This window comes from Lathamus discolor, chromosome 3 (genome assembly GCF_037157495.1).
Source record: "Lathamus discolor isolate bLatDis1 chromosome 3, bLatDis1.hap1, whole genome shotgun sequence".
NCBI classification, from domain to species: Eukaryota; Metazoa; Chordata; class Aves; order Psittaciformes; family Psittacidae; genus Lathamus; species Lathamus discolor.
Window position 1 is genome coordinate 13298541 of NC_088886.1, and position 22649 is coordinate 13321189.

Sequence of the window (22649 nt, forward strand, 5' to 3'; positions counted from 1 at the left end):
TGGATGTTTACATGGGGTTTATTTTTGGTACCAATGCAGTTCTGAAGCTGGGATCCTGCTGTGTGGGATGGGAGAGACGGCTTTTGTCTCCTGCTCTGCTGCAGCAGCGTGGTGGGACTTCAAAGCAAAGTGGTAATGGCAATAGCTAATACAGGACCGGTTTATATCCCCCCTGAGAAAAGCATTCTGAGTAAGTGGGGCTGAGGAGCCATAATTTTGGCTCCCATGTATATTTAGGCTCCCATGGGCATCGCAGCAATAGAAACAACCACAGTCGTCATCATCATCGTAGTGCAGTCTGTTTTGCTCCAGCCAGTGGAACCATGCAACAGTTCATGACTTGATTGCATGGGACTCTTTGGGGGCACCCATCATGTCAGCCCCACACCGCAGGATCAGGGCCGGGCATGGAGCTGGGCAGCACGGGTCTGTGAGCAGGAGGAGTCAGGCAGCAGGACCTGAAGCCCTGAGCTGCTGAAGCCCAGCAGCTGCCAAGCCAGGGATGAGTCACATGAAGCCTCTGTGGGTGTGCCCACAGTCAGTCTTAACTGTTTGTATTCAGGGACACAGGGAATGAGGAATGAACAGGAATGCTCCAACCCGTATTTTGAGCATGCTGCTTCTCTGTGTCTTGTGCTCCCTGTGGTTCCTTGCTGGAGCTTGAGTGCGAGACGCTTGTCCCCATACAGAGTGCAGGCATGAGGGCATCCATGGAGGATGTGATGTTCACCATCAAAACTAATTTTTGGAGAGTAAGTATTTGCAGAAAGGAGGCCACTATCTCTGCCCACCATCTTGGAGCAGTTTACTGCATGTCTGTTTCCCTCCTGGTTATATCTGTCCTTTAAAGAGAGGACAGTAGCCCCCAGGTATCAAGGAGAAACAGCGCAGCCCCTCACCGTGGGAGCTGCCCCACTGCTGCTCTCCCTTTCCCCCAGGCTCCTTGGACATGGGCAGGTGTGTGGGCCCGCAGCAGGACCTGCACTGGTGAAGAACCTCAGAAGCAGAGAAGATGCCAGGCAGGACAGCAGTGACTTGGGAGCAGGCAGGGTCCCTCACCAGCCTGCAGCCCTGATGGGCAGGGAAAGCCCAGCCCCGGGTGGAGCTAAAACACGGCCTTCATTTCACAGCAAAACAATCCCTCTTTGTGCAGCCTGTTCTCCCAGAACAATCCTCTGCTCTGACAATGTCCTTTCTGTGGCTTAGTCCCGCAGAGCCACCAGCAGCGTGCTCAGCCTGACGCCTGGCAGCTCGCACCAGCGCCTGCCCTGCTGCCCCATGGCTGAGGTGTAGCACCTGAGAGCCCTGCCCTGGGCATCCTCTGCTGGGGACTTGGTGGCCACTTCAGGTCAAGGCAAAGCCTTCCCAGGAAACACGCCAGCAAAGCCTGGAGCACCTGGGAGGGGTTTTTCTTCTGGTTTTATTCGCACCATGGCGCCGCTGCACCACATGCCAGGAGGGCAGCCCTGGGACGCAGTTATGGAGTGTGGCATGTGGGTGTCAAGTCATCAAATCTGTCTCCAATTCCAACTGCCTGCTGTGGGTTGGAGAAGTTACCTGGCTTTGCCAAGCTGCTCTCTTCAGGCTCCAGGCAGTCTGGGACAGGTTGCAAAAGCTGATCAAGTCCTATGGGCTTTAAAACACAGAGATAAATGAAATGGCTTCAGAGAGATTGTGGGGATGAGTAGGATGAGGGCTTTCCCATCACCTGCATTTTCTCTCTTCAGGAGCATGTGTGCCCATGCAACAGCCTTGAAAGCTCCCCGAGGAGGGGCAGTTTTCAAGTATCTACCAGAGACAGAGCTCACAAAGCTGCTGTGGTCTTCTCCCATATCCTGTAGCATATGGACAGTCACAAACGCTTGCACTGGTAGCAAGGACTCCTGTTGTGCTGCATGTGTTGAAACCCCCAAACATCCTGACCCTCTCCAGCCTCCCATCAGTCCATTCTACATCATGAGCTGGCCCTGCTGTGCCTGCTGCCATGCAGGGGCACTGAAGAACAGCTTCTCCAAGCTTTTAGTCTCCTCAAGCACCTTCCTCCAGCCTCTTGCTGCCTGTTCTTCACCCAAGATTTGTGTGTATTTGGAACAAGCACCATTATCCAAAAGGTTATCCTATAGGCCACAGGAACAAATAGGGATGCTTTAGCAGGTCCTGAGTGGGCTGAGACTTCTGGCATGTCTGTGGAGACCCCAGGGTGTTGCACATTGCTGGGGTGATGTTGCCAGCCTGCGGAGGTGGCTGTCAAGGTTCACTAGAGAGACTGCTGGCTTTTACGCAGCTGATAAAGGACTCTCATCCTGTCAGGAAACCTTGGTCATGCATGCTGCCCACTCTGGCTGGCAAGCAAAGTCCAGCAGTTAAACACAACAGGGTGAAAGTCTGCCATCAAAGCATCTGCACTCCAGCGCACCACCACCAAGCTTCCGGGTGAGGCTACAACCTTTCCTTTTATCCCATGGTATGCCTTTCTCAAGTCATGTTTTAGAGTAAAACTACAGTTTCATGTTACAGCAGGGATTCCAGCGGGGTCACTTCATGCCTGCTGGCTACAGAAATGTTGTGAGTTGTTTCCTGGTAGCTTGAGGGGCTTCTAGGAACTTCAGATTCCAGGACTGAAGTGAAGGTATTTCTTCTGGCTGAGGAGGAAGACAGCAATACCGACAGCGATGGGGTAACCGGCCTCTACTGCCAGCATGATGTAATCAGCATAAATAACAGACAAGAGTTTGCACAAGATGAGTCACTTGATGTTGATATCAACCATGGAAGGAAGCAGCACATCAGCCTGAGCTTACCGAAGCAGGCTCACTCAGGCGCGGCCTGTCTGCCCATCTCCATTTGCTGAAATCACAAACTTGGCATTATGGCATTTAATGCTCCTTCAGGCTCTGAGTAGTGCCATCTGTCTCCACGTTTAGTGGCCATGAAAGCCTTGTTCTATTCTCCCAGTATAGACAGAGGTGGTGTGGAACATTTCTTGGATGCTTTGCAGTTGCCATTTTTTGTCATGGAGTCACAAAGAAGCAGCAGTGATGTGCGGGTGATAGTGCTTTAAGGTCCAACCTCAGGAGAAAGGGATAAACAACATTAGAGAGACAATTTACATTCGGTGTTTTTATCTGATCCCCTGCAAAATTGCTGGCTTTCCAGGATTAAAAAGCAAAGCATGGGAGGATCTGGAAATCTTTTCACACCCCAAGTGTAACAAGGCAGGTGAATTTGTTAACTATGTACATCAAATACATCACTGAAAAATTACAGGGCACACGTGTTTAATTTCACTAGATTAATTTGGGCTTTTTATTATCTTTTCACTTTTTCGAATTGGACAATGTCAGTGGCTTTGCCACATGAAAATCCCACGATTCAATTTTTCAAGTGTTTAAAAAATTATTTCACAGTTATAAATTCAGTGAATTAGAGAATACAAACTTATTTTATAAATCAGATGTGATCAAAAAGATATCTCAGCTCCCCAGAAAGCCAGAGTTTTGAGAATTTCTATCTCTGCCAGAAAAATGGAGGAACTTGGTATCTGGAGAGGCTGAAACCCCCTTTTTCCCCACTGATGGCGAGCCTAAGACACTCCTAAGACTGGCACCAGAAAAGGCGCAACACTGAGAAAACTGCACCGGCATCTCTCATCATATGCAGACGAAATGATCGTTACTAATCCCTAAGGTCATAACCTTTCACTGAACCTTTTTCATTGCTTAGTTTCTCCAGACCTTCCCATCTGATAGTCTGCAGATAATCCTGTGCACTGATGATGGCTTTCATCTTTGTGCCTTCAGCAAGTTACATTAGTGCACGCCTGCTTTTTGCACCAAGACAGAGCAACAGGGAGAAAGAGGTGCACTTGGCTCTGCGAGAAGCAAGGAGAAAGCAGGAGAGAGAGACTGATGCAGAGAACATCAGAAAGGAGGAGTGCAGAGACTCACCCACCTCCAGCAGGTTGGATCTCCACGTTGAGAAGGATCAGCAAGACCTCACCAAAGCTACAGTGGAAATGGTCTGTTGTTCTCCAGAACAAGCAATGGAGGAAGGAACTTAGGTTCTCCCAGCCTGGAGCCTGGTGCAGCTCAGGCTGCTGCCACCAAGAGCACAACAGCCAGGCTGTTTCGTGAGCTGCAGGTGAAGAGTTAATGACCTGCACAGCTTTGCGCACTGCAGGAAGGGTTGGTGCAGGAAAGACACCCTTGTGCAGGCGTGTGACATGATCATCTCTGGTTCAGCAGTCCAGGCTGCTGTCAGAGCGACACGCTGCAAACAGCCTCTGTCCCAGAGTTCCTGTCACGCAGGCAGGGTTCAAGATGAATGAAGGATGTTATCCATTTATACAAATAATCTCTGCAGACACGTTGGGACCATCAGGGTGTACACAATGGGTCACATCACTCTGGCCTGGTCTCCTGCACCCTCACCTCCCTTATTTTTGAGGGATTTTCTTTGCTACCCTGCTTCCAAAGAATCATAGAATGGTTTGAGTTGGAAAGGACCTTAAGATCACCCAGTTCCAACCCCCCTGCCATGGGCAGGGACACCTCACACTAGACCATGTCACCCAAGGCTCTGTCAACCTGGCCTTGAACACTGCCAGGGATGGAGCATTTACCACTCCTAAAAAAGTTCTAGAGAAACGGGAAGACAAAAACCCAGATCCACAACACGCAGCAGATTCATCAAGTCCTTGCTGGAGCCCTGTCCCCAGGGTTAGGAGACTCTCCATCACATCAGCAGATCAAGGTCCTTGCACCCACTGGAGCTCCTGCCCAGGCTGCTGCTGCTTCCAGGACATGGTGGGAAGGGGGAACACCTTGCAGACGCCCACTGAGCGTGAGAAGTGAAAGCCAGGCAGACACACAGACAAAGGTGACCCATCAAAACAAGTGAGTGTGAAAAGAAAAAAAACAACTAATAGAGGAGAAATGAAATGAAAAAATACATTTGATGTGTTAAGAATTAAGAGAGAAACACAAGATGTGGTAGCAAGGGAAAACTGAAGGGAAAGTACTGCACAGCAATAATGGTGGAGATGGCAGATGTGACAGGGAAATAAGAGTCCAGGACCAAGAGAGTGGAGAAACAAATTGCTTTCAGAGCAGAAGAAAAGAGAGTGACCTGGAAATCTATTCCAAAAGCAGGAAGAAACTGGGCTGTGCAATTTAGGGCTTATAGTTAGAGCCTGACAAGCCTGCCAGCAAGGGTGGATCCAGAGGAGAGACGGAATGCTCAGAGAAAGATGTGAGATGTGGATACAAGGTGGAAAAGTGTCTAGTAGGGAGTGTGAAGGAATCCACTGGTGAACTCTCATATCATGACAACATGGCAAGATTTCCACTGAATGGGTCTATGAAACAAATAAAAATAGAGTAATGGAGCAAAATAAAAGGAGGACAAAGAGAAAAAGAAGGGAAGAATTGCAAACAAGACTGATGCCTACACTTAAGAAGGGAGAAACAGTGATCCAGACAGCTGCAGGCCTGCCAGTCTGATGTTGATAGTATTCAGTTAAAGAGTAATGCAGCACATGGACAGGAAATGGAAAGTGGGATAAAATACAGCTTAGCATGTCTGACTAACCTGGTAATTAAAAAAACCCATTCTATAAAGCCATAGGCCCTGTGTGGGCTTCAGGGAAGCAGCTAGGAACCTTGGAACCAATTGGGAACCTCAGTAGCTATTGGGGCTGAAACGAGCACAGGAATTCCATGTGGGAAGGAGTTGTTAAGGTCGAGATGAAAGCAGAGCCTCGTGAAAGGGAGCATATCAGGACACACATAAGGTTACTACTAAGGTACTTTGTGGATTTTCTTGTAAACTGATTTCCCTAAGGACTGGCACAAATATTAGGTGTGATCTGCTGAAATCATTATGTTGTGGTGCATTAGCACTGTAGGGGAATGTTAAGGAATGCTGTACTACCAAAAATAAGGCATTTAGGTCACCAGGAGTGCAGTTCTTTCTTTACTTCATTTGGAGGACTTTGTTAGCTGCAAGCACCAGAAGGAGAGGAGTTAAAGGAGTAACGAGCCACAGAGTGACTCTGAGCGGTCACTGGAAAGCTGGACAGAGAAGCAAATGCAGCCCTGGCTGCATCCAGACAGGGAATTCTCACCAGGTGAGCCCAGTCTGTGACCACTCCTGGTCACCTGCCTTCAGGAGAGGGAACCTGATCAGCCACATGGCCAGAAGAGTTACCACGGCATCAGGAGCGGGGACAGCCTGGCTAGGAAGAAAATGCTGGAAAAACTCGTTTAGTCTTGCATGTAATGGCTGAGAGGGAGATGACTGCTGTCGACAGATACATTGGAGCATAAATACCAAGGCAAGGACCTATGTGAGATAAAAGACAATGCTGGCACAGAAGCAAATGGATATTAATGGATTGCTGTACATCAAATTAAGCTGGAAATGGGGTGATTCCTAATAATCAGAGCAGTGAGTTCTGAAACCAGCTTCAGATCAAGCCATTTTTGATAGTCTGTGAGGACACCAAGGGATGAAGTGGTGCTGGGAACAGCATGCAGACCCATGTAACCTCCTTGCGGCGTCCTGTCCTCTTTCCAGATGCTTGTGGTAGCTGCTGTGGTGTCACTCGTAAAAACCATGACCATATGTGCCACTTGTTTATCGATCTGTATTGATCGCCCTCATGCCCTCACCGCCACTCTCACACCACCCCTCCACACGCCACCCTGCCTGACCGTTTTCCCAGCCCATCTCCCATCTTTTCCTTGCTCTTGCTGCCCTCCACTCCCTCGGCTTCCCCGGCGAGCTGCCTGTCCCCTGGAAGCCAGCTAAACCCACCCAAAACCCAGCGAGCCCCCACGCCAGGGCGCTGCGCAGCCACAGCCCCTCAAGAGCGGCCGGCCGGGGCTCGGCTGTGGAATGGAAGGGCTGTTGCGCCGCTGCTGATTGGCCCAGGGCATGAGCTCCTCCCCTCAATCGGTCCTCGAGGGGCGGAGCTCAGCCCCCAGGACCAATCAGCAGCGACAAAGGGGGTAGGGCAGCGCTTTTTAAGGGCGGGGGCAGCCGTGGTGGCGGGCAGAGCGGGTGCGGCCATTGGTGAGTGTGCGGTTGGGCGTGCTGAGTGCACGTGGGGGAAGGGGCCCTGCTGCGGCGGTGGGCGCTGGCCGCGGCCCTGCCCGGTGGGGGTGGGCTGGGGTTGCCTGTTCCATCCCAGGGCTCTTCCGGTGTTTTTTCTGCCGGGGAAAGGTATCTCAACTTGGTGGTGGCTGGGGAGTGCTTTTTGGGGTGATTCATGGCTGATCGCTGAAGGTCGTTGCAGAGCAGGGGAGTGCTGAGGCCAGCTTTGGGGTTGAAGCTTTGCCGGAGTGGGGTTTAGCTGCTTTGAGGTTGAAGCTTTGCCTGCCGTTGTGGTGGGCCCGGCCCTGCCCTGCTGAGGCCATGTGCCCGCTTGGCACCTGCTCAACAGCCTATAGGGGGAAAGAGGCCGGAGGAGGCTCTCGTGTGAGTGCTTGTGTCTCTGTCACCCGGGGTGCTCCGGGGCATGGGAGGAGGCGGGTGATGCCCCCTCGCTGAGGGGGTGGAGGGATGAGTCTGGAGAGACCATGGCCTGATGGGCGGGATGGGTGTTGTGGCATGCCTTTGGCAGGGGGTGAGGCTGGGTGCGGTGGCTACCGGGCAGGAAGGCGCTAGTGAGGCTGTCACTCTGCTGGAGGGAGAGATAACCACAGCAGCAGCGTGAGTGCGTGACAGGCCAGCAGTGCACAAACCTGCCTGTGTCAGAAGGAGGGAGATAAGTGGGGTCTATGTTGGGCTGTTGAAGTTTGTAAGAGCTACTGAGTCCTCGTGGTGCTCCCCGGCTCATGGCATGGTCCCCGGTGTCCGGGGAAGGGTGCAATTCCCTTCCCGGGGCTGGGCTGCCCTCCTTTGGGGCATTCCTATGCCAGAGCCGCCTCCTCCGCACCGTCTTGGTGCGGTGCTTGGGATGCCTCCCAGCCTGCCAGGAGGAAGGGCTGTCCCTCCCCGCTGGTTGTGCACCAGGGCACACGCACCCTGGCCTGTGTCCCCGCAGGTCTTTGCCCGGGGGCCATGCTGAGGTCAGTGTCCCGGCAGTGCCGAGGCGGCCCCCGTTCTGCTGGCGGTGACGGGCCCTGTGCCAGGGGCTTGTTGCCTCCGCGGGCCGAGGGCTGCACAGCTTCGGGGAAGGGGGTCGGCATCACGCAGCTGACACTTGCGGTGGTGCTGGGGCAGCTGCCGTTGCCGCTCCCGGCCTGCAGAAGCCGGTCAGGCCTCGGCCGGGGCTCGCTGGGAGCTGGCTTCACCCCCTTCACCGCAGTCACCGCCCTGGGCCCCGCAGCGGCGCTTCCCCAGCCCCGGCCGCACAGGCCCCGCTGGCGGTGATGCCGGCGCTCGGCCGGGCCGCGGCACCGCGCTTCCGGGGCCCGGAGCGGCGGTAGGCCCCGGCGGCGCCACACCCCGCGGCCGTGCCGGGAGCCGACGCGCTTCCTCCTCCCGGGCGGGGGGTCCCTGCCGGGCACAGCGGCGGGATACGGGCCGCGGGCCTGTGCTGGGGCTGCTCTGGGACCCCGCTCGGCTCCCTGACACCCTCCGGCCTGGCGCGGCCGCTGCGTTCGGCCGTGGCTGCAGGCTGCGGGATGTTGAACAGCTGGGAAGGGCTGTGGTCCGCTGGCGTTTGGCTGCGTTGGGATAAGAAGAGCCTTCAGCGGCGGCGCTGGTGGCCGGAGATCTTTCTCCTACACATCCCTCGGCATCAATGTACCATTGAGATGGCTCTTCCCTCCTCCTCCGGGCAGGGTGGCAGTACCAGGCCTCCCCCGCTGCTGCGACACAATGTTAGCTTTGAGTGCCGGCTCGTGTAGGTGCTTGGCCCTTGCTCTGGAACGCTGGTGGGAGGAGGAGGTCGCTGTCACCCTCCTGGTGGCAGCAGTAGCCCTGTTGCAAGCTCATCCCGGACTGATGTGTGGTCATACACGGGGTCTACACTTGCTGGGCAACTGCAGATTTAATAACCATGGTCAAATGGCTCATCTAACCTTCCACAGGCAGTGCTGGGTTCGCTGTCTGTTATGTGGGCCTGTTCCTCCCTTGTAATGAAGGGACAGTTGGGAAAACTGCTGCCTTTTGATCTCTGTAACAGGCTGAATGAGAGAGCACTGGGACGGGAGGGGAGGCTTTGGGGGTGATGGTCTGTATGCCCCGGTGCTCAGGCTGTTTCCTGCAGGGGTACTGTCAGGTGCTTTCTAGACCACCTTGGCCCTGGAGTTCTAAGGACAGGGAGTGGAGGAAATACCCCTTCCTGTGCGCATTTGGCGTAGTGTGGGATAACACTGGCTGCTTTCCTTGCTAGTGCATTCCCTCAGAGCATCTCTTACCCTCCTGGAGTCCAGGATTGCCCGTGCAGCAGCGCATCCATCCCGTGCTGCCCCAAATTGACCCTCTTCTCTTCTGCCAGAATGCAGCCAGGGCAGATTCCTAGCTGGACGGAGCTGACCTTCCCACCAGACCTGCTGGGCAGCTTCTTGAGGATGGTTTAGAGAGTCAAACAGTTGGCGAAACCCTTGGGGTTTGACTGGGGCTGCTGTATCTTGTCTGTTTCTTAGGAAGCCCCTCTAGCTCATGGGTGTGGGCAGCTGCTGACAACCCGTTCCTGTGGGAAGTAGCATGATGCCAGGTGTTGCAGCATCTGCTTGCTGCATCTCGCTGTGGGGATTAAGCCATGCCACACACACAGCCTGGGCCTCTGCAGTCCTGCCCTCTGTATTGTCACCTCTGCTTCCTGAAAGGGGAGAGTGGGGGAGGGATTTTATGATCCTTGATGGTAGAAATGTAATATGAAAGTACTGTTAAAACTAAGGATAGGGGAGGAGAAACTCGCTCTGATCTAGAAGTGTTGTTACTGTGTTTTGAAATGAGCGAGCTTATTCAAGGTGCATAGTGTCTCCTTTCTCTCCCTGGGGGGGGAAAAAAGCTTTGCATCCCTAGGAAGCTCTGAAGCTGACATCAGAAGCAGGTGCACTGCTGCATGCTTGGCTTGGTACTGTCCTTGAAGGTTGCAGTGAATGCTTTCCCCTTTCCTGTTGGGGTTACAGGGCAGCCAACACTCAAGCTGAGATCTCTCCTTTAGGAAGAAGATTACAGGAGGTATTGGGAGTGGTGTCTGTGATGGCCCAAGAGATCTTCAGTATTCCTGTGCTTTTGTATTGGACTTATGCTAGCGTGTGTCCTGCTGGCTGTCAGATGGTGGGAGTACTTGGGCTGGAAAGTCTGGTTCTTGCCAGTCAGACAGGTGAGGCAGCCTGGGCTCTGCAGGGAGGAGCTGGTCCCCAGGAGCCAGAGTTCTTCCCTGCAGGACTTATGGGGCTGTTGTTGCTCAGAGATGACAAGCTGCCCCAGCCGGCTCCATATCAGGAGGCCTGTGTCTGGATGGAACTGAGACTTCAGTGGCTTGGTGATTGTGGAGGTGGTAACTGAGTCTGATGGTGCTTGATTTTCCCTTAGTCTCACAGGGTATTTAATTTCTGGTTGATTCTTTCGTGTGGGGTGGGTCGGGGTGGTAAGCTGTCACTGTGGCCGCAAGCTCTGCAGGGCTGATGCAAGGAGTGCTCTTACCCTGTGGATCAGATCAGATAGCTTGCTCTCATGGTTTGTTTATAGCTTTGTCCTGTATATAGATTTATATTTTGTTCTGCTTATACTTAACCCTAAGAGGCTTTCCCTTTCTGTACAGGACCAGCAGTAGCAACAAGAGCCCTGGCTTTGAGTGGTCCATGTATGCCTTGTGGAGATAATCAGGCCTAGTGCTGCTCTCTTTGTGTGTGGAGGGATCTGAACCCTGTTAAAGGTGGTATCTATTAAGCCTTACGCTTTGGGGGATCTGTGGTGCATATACTGTGCTCCTGGAGTGTAACATGTTTAGTGTTGTCAGATAACATGCCTTTCTCTTGTTCGGAGGTGGCTGTGTGACTGTGCTGCTGCCTTGGTGTGGAGCATATGGGTGGCCCAATGCTGATGTGAGGGCAGGTTCCAGGCAGTAGCCCCTTGTCTCAATGAGAAGTGGCTCTGGGTTCACCATTGGGTTTCTTGAATCATCTGGATAAAGCTGTTGGAGGGACTTTAGTCTTTCTGCATCTTGCTTTGTAGACTTTTAATATCCATCTTGTCTTGATGTGCCTCTCCAATTAATGTACAGGCCTGGATGGGACAGAGCAATGTAATCATTACACAGTAATGATTACAGACACTGCTGTGGGAACAGAGGTGAAGCCTTGTAGTGAGGCACTTGCATAGTGATTAAACCCAGGGATGAATGCTTTGGTACAGTCTGTCCCACCTCCAGATAGGGGTGTTTTGTATTCCTGTGCTGGAGGGCTTTGGAAGGCTTGACCTATTTCTTGAAGTGGGTGTTAGGAGCTGGTTTGGCTCAGCCCTGCCTGCATAGTTCTGTCCTGTCTGGGTGTGCTCCCCTGTGCACCCTGGGGGGCTGCTGGGTGCCATCCCCTCAGAGAGGAGCCCAGCTATCTGCTTCCCAGCATGAGGGAGCAGACATAGCTCAGTGTTGTTAGCATAGGAAGGAAGTGCTTCATTTTCCCCTTCTGCAGGTGTCTTGCCCTTGGTTTCTTTTCTCCATTTTTTTTTTTTTTATCCTTTGTTCCTTGCTGTGTTGGACTTCTTGCCTAGTGCTGCCTTTTCTCCAGCTGCTCTCATCTGTACTGACACCAGTGCCCTGCACATGCAGCCACCAGTGTGGCATGTGATAAGGAGTAAGCCTACTCTAAGAGCTTGCCTGATCAGCTGGGGGAGGTGCTGTCCCTGCAAAAACACTGTGCTGTGCATATAGATCTTTTACTGCATGCTCTTGTGAGACCTTGCAGTCTCATGACGTGCCTTGCCTCTTGTACAAGGTTACTTTATCCTATTGCAACGGACTTTCTTCCCCTGAAAGCTTGTGAGGTGCCACTCTGACTGCAAAGGCTCTGCAGAGCTTGCCTGCTAATCTGGGAGTCTCCCTGCTTCCAGCTCTCCATGGGAAGGGGAGAGCCTAATCTGTTTGTAGCATGCTATCCAAAGGCCTCAGGGTTTTACAGACACAGTGTGAGATAGTGGTAGGGTATTAACACACACTTGGTGAAGATGGAGAAAGTCCTTGGCTTCAGACAGGTCACTTCCTGCTGCTTGAAGCCTGTGTGCCAGGAGCAGCACATGCCAGTGTAACTCCTGTACCAGTTGCAGTGGCAGCTCTTGCAAGAGCTGTTGCATATCAAGGGTTTGAGAGTTTGCGTCCCTTGTCTTGTGAACACAGTCCTCCTGTACTGGCTTCCAAGTATGCTGATGCAGAGCATATGGTACCAGGCTGTTAGCTGTGTCCTTTGATGCTGAGCATGAAGTAGCCAAGCCAGAGGAAGTAACAAATGGATGTGATTCAAATAGGAAAATTTATCTGGTGGTGTTAGCATGAAGTTTTTGTGTAGACTTTGTAGTTATGTTGTGGGCTGAGAGCTCTGGAACTGGTTGTCCTCAAACTGACAGATTCTGTTCGAAGTTCTCAAAGCCAAGGTGCCAGGTTAGGGGAGCTACTTTCTGGCTCTGCCCTGCTCTGCTGGGATGGTGTTCTGCACTTGAAACACAGAAGCTCCTGCTTTCCTTCCAGACTCATCTTCTGCACTCTGTGGACTGGTGCACGGGCATCTCTCTTCGGGGTGTGTGTGGGGGAATGTTGCTTAGGTACCATGTGGACAACAGTACCTTAACTAAATCTTTAATAAGATGGCTGAAATGGTTAGCAGTAATGCAATGTACCTGAATACAGCTGTCTGCTGCATGTGCTTGAACTGGTGTCCTGAGATGTGAAGCAAGCATGCACTGTCTGGTTACAGTCTCCTTTTCACCTGGGCACAGAGCAGCAGGAGGAAAGACAAATCCGCTTTTCTGTTTCATGATAAACTTCAGTTTTAGTGATCGTGCTGCAGTTGATAAAGAAGGCCTTGCTTGGCTGGCCTCATTCTCACTCTTCTCTTGCTCTGACTGCCTCACTGCTTGTGTGTTGTTGATGGCAGATATGGTTTTGCGTTCCTCATCTTGTTGAATTCATTTGTGCATGAGCTTCCAGGAGGTGTCTCCTGCAGCTGTGACTGACCCCTCCTGGTGATGGTTTGAGGTGCCAGCCTCAGTGTGTTCTGTGCACAGCCCTGTCTGTGCCTGGTCTGGGGCCACCAGACCCTGGGCTGATCAATCCCACTCCTTCCACAGCAGCAGCTGCTGCTGCCAGATGCTTCTGAACCACAGGTCTCCATATCTCTGCTGGAAAACATTCCCTGGATACATGGAGCTGCATATGGGCCTTGCTGGACATGACAGTGATGTTCTGGAGCTCTAGGAATGTGCTGTGGTGGGGAGCTGGGGGAGGAAGACGCATCTTTCCCAGAGCTGTGTCGAGCCTTGCTGTCCGCCTGTGTGTCAGGGATGTGAGTTAGCTTGATATCTGCTTATCTCCTGAACTTTGAGGGTTGCTACTCCCTTAGGACACCTGCAGGGACCAGGCCTGCTTTAGCCAGTTTAGCAAGGGCCCTGTGCCAGCTCACCCTGCAGTGGTAGCTCTGTGGCCACCTACCAGACTGTTTTGGTGCTGCCTGTAATTAAAGTAGTGGGGAGATGAGGGTGCTTGCTTTCACACTTATTAGAGGACTGATTTCTGACTCAAAAGCTGATGGGGAGGCAGGAGTGTTGGGTGGCTGGGCTGAGTATTGCTTGCCGATAGCTGCTGTGTGGAGAGATGTGCCCTGTGGGGCTATTGACAAAACTAACTGGGTTGAGCTCTGGCCTCTGTCGTGGCTCACAATGTTGTCTGGCTGCTGGGGCTGGTTATAAAGGGCCTCGTTATTCTTGCTGAGGTTGCACTAATAGCTGTATAGCTTGTTGGGAATGTGCAGTGTATGCATTGCTTAGTGTAACCAAGTATCTAAGCTTTGGTTGCTGTGGCAGAGTAGGGCCTGATGCTCTGGTTTGCAAATAGTGGGAACTTTCTTGCTGAGATGGGGAAGTGATTCTCTTGTCTGTGAGAAGTGGAAAGAGTTGTGTTGCAAGGTCTCTAGGTATTGTGCAGGGTGTGTTTGGGCCCCAAGGGATCCTGGTGCTTTGGGATGCTTGGGCCTGTTGGCTTGACTTCAGCTGTGCAAAGCTCAGGCTTGGGTTCCCCATCTCCTCCCAGCTCCTTGCCCAAGAGGATCAGGATCCAGGAGGAGTCAAAGGAGAGCTTCTCCCCTGTACAAAGAGGACAGATGCCAGCCACTGAGCTGTAAACATCTGCAGTGCGTAGTGTGGAGGGCAGGAAGAGCTGATGCCTGGCTAGATGGTGAACCCCTCTTCAAGGGCAGAGGCATCAAGTGCTGGTGTTGTGCACAGAGGAAATGACAGAGGTGAGCTGAGGTTCCCAAGATGCTTGTGCTGGAAAAACGCTGCCTGCAGCAAAAAGGCTGGTGTGGAGCCATCATGGCTCAGACAGACCTGCTTAGTGAAGGTAATGCTTAGCCCTGCTTTACAACTCCCCCTTTGCAGCTTGACTGCCAATGCCCCAAGGCCAGTGGCTCTCCCTTGGGAGACAGAGGAGGGTGAGACATACTTGCATCTACTCGCTGAAGTATGCCTTGCTCAGCCTCTGTCTAACGCAGGACTGTGTAGCATGCCAGTGTGGACACCAGCCCTTGCAAAGATTCAAGAACCTTGGGGGTTCCTGGAAGATGGGCAGCTCAGTTAGCTGAATGCATCAGGATGACCTGCCTCAAGAAGCTGTGGGACATGCATAGGTGCTTTTCATAAGGGCCTGCTGTGTGATTCTATTAGTTCTGCCCTGGTAGAGGTCCTGGTGCTTGCCCAGAGCCCATGGTCAGGACAGGTCGATTGCCTGGCATGCATGGAGTGCTGGAGGTGCTTCACAAGGCAGAGCAGTAGGAGGGACTTGTTTCTGTTCCTACTGGTGGGAACTTCTGTGCTAGTGCCGTGTGGAAGCAGGCTGCTTCCACTGCTTGGGTGGGATGCTTGTCTGGGTTCAGGGCTGCTGCCAGGATGACCCTTGTCTGCTGTGTGCTCTGTGCAGCCTTCAGCAGGTCTGTCAGTGCGAGTCTTCTCACTCAAATCTCCCCGAGTTGTTTTGACTTGGGGTCCTCGTTGGCCAGCGGTGCTGGAGCCCTGCTGGCATCGCAGTCAGTACAGTAACCTGTAGTGCCTGAGCTCAGGTGTTTCCCTCCAGTGAGATGGAGCTCTGAGCTCGTGGGTGACTGATACCATCTTCTCATCCCAGCCTGCCTAAAATAGGCAAGCACTCTGCAAGAGTTCTGTCTGCCCTGGACCTGTAGTAAAGGTGACTCATTCAGCTTGATAAGATAAACACTGAGCTTGAGTAGTCAGGTACCTGTGCTGGGAACTAACTCTTGAGGGCTCCTCGATCCAGCAAACAAAGGTGTAGCTGGATGTAGTGGTTGAAAGCTGAAACTAGATGGACAAGTTTGGAGCTTGCTCTTAGCCATTAAAGCAACATAAAGCTCTGCAGCTTTCAGGACTTGTACTTACTGCATTTCCCACAGCTGGAGCTTTGAGTGGCTCTCAAGGATGCTCTAGTTCCTGCTACATTTTCCTGGCCCCTGCTGCATGTGGAGAGTGGATAACCTTGGCAGTGCCCAGGACCTTAAGTATTACTTACTACAAGTGAGTATTTACTTGCTGTTAAACCCCTTTAATGTTGGGCTGGGATGATGAGCATCTATTCCGCTGCTGACACCCATGAGGTGTGGGGGTCAGTTCTGTGGGGGGTCAACCCTAGGTCTTTGCCCTAGGGTTGCAGCTGCTTCCATGGTGACATGAGGAGCTGCTTTCTGTGGTTTTGAAGCAAAACATCTTAGGCTCTGTCCTTGGGGTGTGTGGCTGTGCAGGCTGCTCTGGGGCCTTGCTTGGAAGAATGGGTACTGTGGGAAGGTTGGGTGCGAAGGAGAAGACCTCTTCCACTCCAGTGCTGTTGCAGAGGTTGGGTGGCACTCATTTTGGAGGAGCACAGAGGGTATGACTGGGCAGGCACAGAGCTAACACTGTTGCTGCACTCAAGAGAGGTGTAGGGAATGGCGATGCAGAATGCTGTGTGCCAGGCACCTGTGAGGACCGCTGCCAGCAAATCCGGTCATGTTGGTGCTTGGTAGTGTCTGCTGCTGCTGCTGTCTGGGTCCCAGCTAGATGAAAGAGGACTTTACTGAGCTCTTACTCTTGCAGTGAAGCTGAAAGAGTGATGCTGGTGCTGGCTGATGGGGGCTTGAGGTGGCAATGGCTGCTGGATGCTCCCAGCTGGGACCTTGCTGGGAGGGAGGTTCCTCTGGCTGCTGGTCTGGGAGAGGCTCCATGCTTCCTGGTGGTGGCAGCAACAAACCTGCTGGGGACTGGGCTGGGGACTGTTTCTCCGGGCCTGTCTATGGGCAGTGGTTCCCATACAGCCTTTTGGAGGTCTGGGAGCAGCTGTGGGGATTCCTCCCTTGCAGCAGGGTGAATCAGGTAAGGCCTGTGCTCTGCCTGCCTTCTGCTGCTCTCTGGGCTGGGGAGCACAGGGGGCTGGGTGAACGTGCTTAAAGCCTGCCTGCAGCAGCAAGAGCCTGCACCCTTCCTGCTTTTATGGAGAGCATCTGTCTTGATCACTGGTGTGTGCTTAGAGTGAGGCTGAGCAAGTATGGGGAGAACCAGACTACCTCTCTGCAGCCTTATATCCTTTCCACCACAGATACTGTCCCCTGTCTGGAAGGGGAGTGGAAATGTCGTTGCCAAGTAGCTGCACCTCGCCCCTGAGGTGCTGGGTTATGGGATGGTAGCGCATGTCAGGAGAGTTTTGTGCAAGGATGTGAAACCAGGAACTCTAGCACCAGAAACATGTGTTTCTGAACTGATGGCTTTCCTTCCTCATGCAGTGGGCCTGCCAGTGGTGCCGTGTGGCTTCCCTGGCGGCAGTCAGTGGTCAGGAGCCCAAAGCTGATTGTAAAGCACTGCTCTGTGGAGGCTGTGGGTCAGCTCTGCATCTTGAAGACCTTGCACCAGGGTCAGGCAGAGAGCATTGTGCAGGTGGGTATGGGAGGCAAGGCAAGGCTGGTAGCAACATTGTGGTTATGGGTGATAATGCTTGAGCCTGTACAGCAGGAGCAAGACTAAGGGGCTGAAGATACAGTGCTGAGGCTGGAAGCTGTCCTAGCTAGCTTGAAATGTTAGGATCTGCCTTGGAAGGACTGCTGGTAGTAGATGATGGCGTTCCCAGCAGAGCTCAGGAGGCAGGGCCAGGATTAGTGAGAAGTGGGGAGCATGTGGTTCCACTGGGAAGTAGATCCTGGTGCATGATCAGTTGAGAGCAGTGCTGGCCAGATACACATGACTGTATCTCTGAAGCTGTACTTGATCTTCTGATCCACAGGCCTGTGCTCCGCAGGTAGGCTCCTGGGAAAACAGCCGCCTGATCTGCCCTTCTTCTCTCCACAGATACTGCCACCACCATGGAGGGGATTGTGACCATGTATCAGGACTTCATGAAGAAAGCAGGTGAGTGTTCGGCTCTGTCCAGCTCGTGCCTTCCTGCCACAGGCACTGCGGGGGTGGCTGTCAGCCCTGAAGTAGTCTGGGTCTGGCTACGTCCTGCCTCTTCCCTTGTCTAGATGCAGCTCCGGGGTTTTTGGGCTGCCTGGGTTGTTTTGCCTCAGGGCCTGTGTGCCGGCTGTTTTGGGGCACTCATGCCCTTGTACCTTACTGAGGTTGATTGGCTTTACCAGCCTCAGTTCCCAGACTGCCCCCCCCGGACCTGCACTCCTGTCCCAGGGGAACAGAATTGCCATTCCTTATGTCCGCCCCGGCAGCAGCATTGCTGGCAGCAGCCTGGGGTGAGGATGCTAACCACTCTGCGCTGTGGCTTTCTCTGCAGACCCCCGCATCGCTGATTATCCACTGATGCAGTCCCCGTTCCTTGTGCTGGGCATCCTCCTGACATATGTCTACTTTGTACTATCCTTGGGTCCCCGACTAATGGCCAACAGGAAGCCTTTAAACCTAAAGAAGTTCATGGTGCTGTACAACTTCTTTCTGGTGGGCCTCTCTCTGTACATAGTCTATGAGGTGAGTTGTTGATGGCAGGCTTTGTCTGGTGTATAAAAACCTGCATGCAGGCTGCATAGGTGGTGGGGAGTCCTTCTGCAGGCTATTGCCTGCGCTTCTGTGCAGGGCTTGGGAAGTGCAGTCAGTGATGTGTGGGCCCTCACCCTGGTGATGCTCTTGTTGCAGTTCCTGATGGCAGGGTGGCTTACTGGGTACACCTGGAGATGTGACCCTGTGGACTTCTCACAGGACCCCAAGGCCCTCAGGGTAAGTTCTTGCCCCTCTCCCAGTAATGGGGATGGCCTTCTGTTTGGACAGCAAGGTCACGGCTGCCTGCCTTTCCTGAGGCAGAGGACTTAGTCTCTGGCTCTTGGTTTCACCCCAGGGTTACTGTATGAGTGCTCTTGGTCAACGGGCATTTCAAGTCTAAGTGGGTCTCTAATATTAACGTGTTCTGTTACAGATGGTCAGTGTTGCTTGGCTCTTTGTCTTCTCAAAGTTCATCGAACTGACAGACACGGTGAGTAAGTTACTGTGAGAAAGCCTTGTCATTGCCTTCTGGGCAGGGACTTGAGTCCCAGTGTACTTGGGATAGGTGTGTACTTCAGCCCTTCCAGTCTGACCTGGTAGTGCTTCTGTCTGGCCTTATTACCAAAAAGGCCATGTTGGATTATTGCAGAGAACACTCTTGGCATGTTATAGCTCTGGAAGCTGTGGAATGACCTAATGGGTAGTGGCAGTGAGCTTGGTTGGGGGGGGGGAGGGAAACTGTCACTGAGATCAGACACTAAATTATTGGCCCACCTGCTCCCAGGACTGCAGATCCTTGATGTTACTGGGCTCTTATTGCAGGTGATCTTTGTCCTGCGGAAGAAGAATGAACAGGTCACATTCTTGCACCTCTTCCACCATTCTGTTCTGCCTTGGAGCTGGTGGTGGGGAGCAAGGTTTGGCCCAGGTAAGATGGAAACTGTAGGGGTGCACAGCTTGGGGAGAGGTTGGGTTTAGCCGCAGCATGCTGACAAGGGGTTTTGGCCCTGTTGGGCTCTTAGAAACTTCTTGTAGCACTGACTGCTGCAGAGGACTGACTTACGCTAATGAAAATCTTTCTGAACAGGGGGAATGGGCTCATTCCATGCCATGATCAATTCCATGGTGCATGTTGTCATGTACCTGTACTATGGGCTCTCAGCAGCAGGACCTGCCTTCCAAAAGTATCTGTGGTGGAAGAAGCACATCACAGCCATCCAGCTGGTGAGTCTGCTGTGGAGGAGAGCATGTGCCTTCATCCTCTTCTGGGGGGGCAGGCCAGCCCCTGTACCTGTGAAAGGTGCAGCCAGCAGCTGTAGCTGTCTCTTCTGTAGCTTCTCTGGGTTTCTAACAGCTCTGAGACCTCTGACAACCCTACCAGCCTGGTTAGGGTATGGGTGCTGCTCAGTCTTCTGCCCCTGGGTTCATTCACACTGGGAGGGTGAGACATGTGCTGCCTTGAGGCTTGTGCCTGCCTTGTCCAGCTGCTGACTGTGCCTCGATGTAAGGAGGCACACACTCCACTGCAGAGTGGGAGAGGAGCCTATTGGTTTAATTTAGAAAGGTCTGTGGGGGGTGGGCCGTGTCCCTAACCCTGCCCCCATGAATAACTTGTCCCTGCTCTGCCTTGTTCCCAGGCGCAGTTCGTGATTGTCTCTGTCCACATCTCTCAGTATTACTTCATGCCCAGCTGTCAGTACCAGTTTCCCATCTTCGTCCACCTCATCTGGATTTATGGGACCATCTTCTTCATCCTCTTCTCCAACTTCTGGTACCAGTCCTACACAAAGGGCAAACGGTTGCCGAGGGTGGCTCAGCAAGCAGCCCAGCACAACGGTAGCAGCATCCATGAGAATGGCACTGTCACCAATGGCAAGGTCAAAGCCAACTAGAGGGCAAGGCCCTCCCAGAGCCAATGAGAGCCCCGGGGCAGAGGCAGCTGGGACCTGTTCCCCTGCTCCTGGGTGCCATAGCCAAGTCAAGTGCCTACAGACTGTTGTACCCCTGTGCCCAAGCCCTGCTGTCCTCTGTCTGCATGCCCAGCCCCTCTGCTCTGAGCAGCTATGGGCAACTTCTCCTTGGAGGGCTTGTGCTGTTTCTCAGTGTTGCTGAGCAGAGAGGCAGCTGCCTGCATCACAGCTGTGGGGCTGCAGTCCCATTCCAGTGTTTCCAAAGGACCTTCCCCAAGTGCCTACATCTGGCCCTCCTGCCTGGGGCCCAATTCCTTCTGAGTAGGACCAAAAGAAGAGACTGCTCCCTGTCCTGATGCCCCTTCCTCTTCCCTGTCTCATGAGCGCCTGTGTGGATGAGCAGGCTTGTCCCTGGCTGCTTGCTGCTGCCAGCTCCAGTGTGAGTGCTCCTGCTCTACTGTGCCTTGTGCCACTTTGTTCCATGCCACAGTGCTGCATGTCCCTTTTAATCCCTGTGTGCCCAGGGTGGGAGGTCCTGCCCTGGCATAGCTGTGCTCAGGTGTAGCGATGGAGAATGTAGTGGTGGTGTATATGGAACTCAAGGGCCCAGACCTGCCCAGTACAGTACACATGTCCTGTGCCTACTATGTGGGTTGTGACAGCCTGAAATGCCTCTCACACACACTAAGCTCAGGTTGCCTTGCCTTTCTGTACCTGAGCTAGGTGCTCAGTGTGTGCTTCAGCCACACTTGCGTGATCCTGTATGGCAGCTGGTGCCTTGCTCCAGAGTTGGGGAGGCCAAGCTCAGCCTTGCCTTGGACCACTTCCATTCCTGCATACTCAAGACTTGAGCAATAATTGCCCCTAGAATCAGCTCTTGGGCTTTCCTGCTTGGGCCCAGCTCTGCTCTGGCCCAGTGTGAGCACAGCAGAGGATGGTTGTAGCCTGTGCTGCTGTGGTGTATGTGAACACATCTTGCCCCCGTGCATCCAAAGGTGTACCCTGCCCTACCAGCAGAGCAGTGCAGCAGCTCTCCTGGTACTGGTGCCCATCACTTGCTCAGGCTGTAACCAAAACTGTGCTGATGGCCTTGAGGTTGAGGTGAAGGAGCCAGGCCCCATCAGATTGGGCTGCTCTTCTATCACAAATAAACAGACAGAAGGAGAAATGGCTCAGCCCTCTTTTTTCCTGGCTTGCTGTCCTCAGAAGCTGTTCCAGGTGCTTGGTGCTGCCCAGTGTGGTTGAGGCAGGGCTGGGAGCAGCAGCTGGCATGGCAGGTTTTTGTGTTGGGGGGAGAGGGCGGTAGCAGTCTGCTGATGAAGCAGATGGCAGATCGTTCCCAAGTGTTCTGGTAGAGCAGTGCTCATGGCAGGAAATGTGTCAAAGCTCCTGTTGTGAAAGTGGCTCCACCCTGTCAAAGAATGGCTGGGGTGGAGCAGGGTGTGTGCTGGGACCTGGGCACCGGCCCAGGAGGTGCTGCTGCTTTTCAGACATCCCAGGGAGCTGAGGTGTGGTAGAGTAGGGAATAAAGACCCTGGAACCCCGGGTGATGGGGAAACAGCAGTTTGCTGCCTTCGCCAGCTGAAGCCACAGCTGCTGCCAGCTGTGACTGCCCCTGCAGTGCAGATCTGTGCAGAATGTAGCTCAGGCAGGTCAGAGGGAGGTTTGTGTTCCTGCTGTCTTCCTCTTGCTACAGCAGTGCCCCATGCCTTGGCTGGGCTCTGTTGTTTCTACCACCTGAGACAGTCTGGCTTCCCTGCAGGGTTGCTGGGGTGCAGTGCTGCCTTCCCCATGCTGTTGTAAAGAGGCTAGCAAAGGTGCTGAGTCAAGCCTGGGCAGAGGGGTTGGTTGCTTGTGGCCAGGAGGAAAGCTGTTTCACTATAGGTTTGTTTGGGGAATGGGGAGAGCTTTAGTAGCTGTCCAGCCAATGCTGGACCTAGAGCACGGCTGGATGTGAGGGAAAGCTTTGCTGACTGTGCCTGAGCTACCGTACACTATACTCATGCTCCAAAACAGGAAACCATCAACTGACCTGAACTGGTGTGATCGAATAAGCCAAACTGCATGTGGGCATCACGACATTTTATAGGGCTCAGTGCTCTTGTATGTATGAAGCCTTAAACTGGATCTGGCTGCTGCACTGTGTAGTGGTGTCTCAGTTGCTGCTCCTCTGGGCAAGAACTGTCAGGAGTGCTGGTTCTGGTCCCTGATGAAGGGGTGTGTAACCCTAGTTAGGTGCTCAGAAGCCCTCTCTTCAGGAGCTGTAGGTGACAGTCCAGCTGAAGATGGAGCTTTTCCCATCAAGCCTCCTTTCCCCTCCCTCAGCTGGCTTTTGGTAAACATGGCCCTGTCTTTGCTTTTGCCCAAAATAGTAACAATACTTTTGAACTACTTCTGCTTGGCCTTTTAAAAGGGGCTGTCCCCTGCATGTGTTCTGCTTTCCCTTCCTCCAATTGTTCCCATTAGCTGAGATCTTCCCATGGGCTGGCTGTGGCCCTTGGTAATTTACATGCTGTCATGGTCATTTGGGGCTGTTGCTAATGAACTGAATCCACACCATATATAGCAGCATTTCCTGGGCCTGCTGGCTCAGTGCCCAGCTCTTTCCTCTGC

At 53.2% G+C, this 22649-nt stretch overlaps 1 protein-coding gene across 1 annotated transcript; it reads left to right on the top strand.

Moving 5' to 3' along the window:
- Positions 1 to 7000: 7000 nt before the first annotated feature.
- On the top strand, positions 7001 to 21204 carry ELOVL1 (ELOVL fatty acid elongase 1). Its single transcript, XM_065673591.1, is given in 12 exon segments — positions 7001 to 7074; positions 15573 to 15693; positions 16932 to 17001; positions 17004 to 17037; positions 17039 to 17082; positions 17491 to 17550; positions 17927 to 18117; positions 18283 to 18363; positions 18560 to 18616; positions 18949 to 19054; positions 19214 to 19350; positions 19764 to 21204. Coding segments are annotated over 11 exon segments (1092 nt in total). The 5' UTR covers positions 7001 to 7074; positions 15573 to 15636; the 3' UTR covers positions 20019 to 21204.
- The last annotated feature ends 1445 nt before the right edge of the window (positions 21205 to 22649 follow it).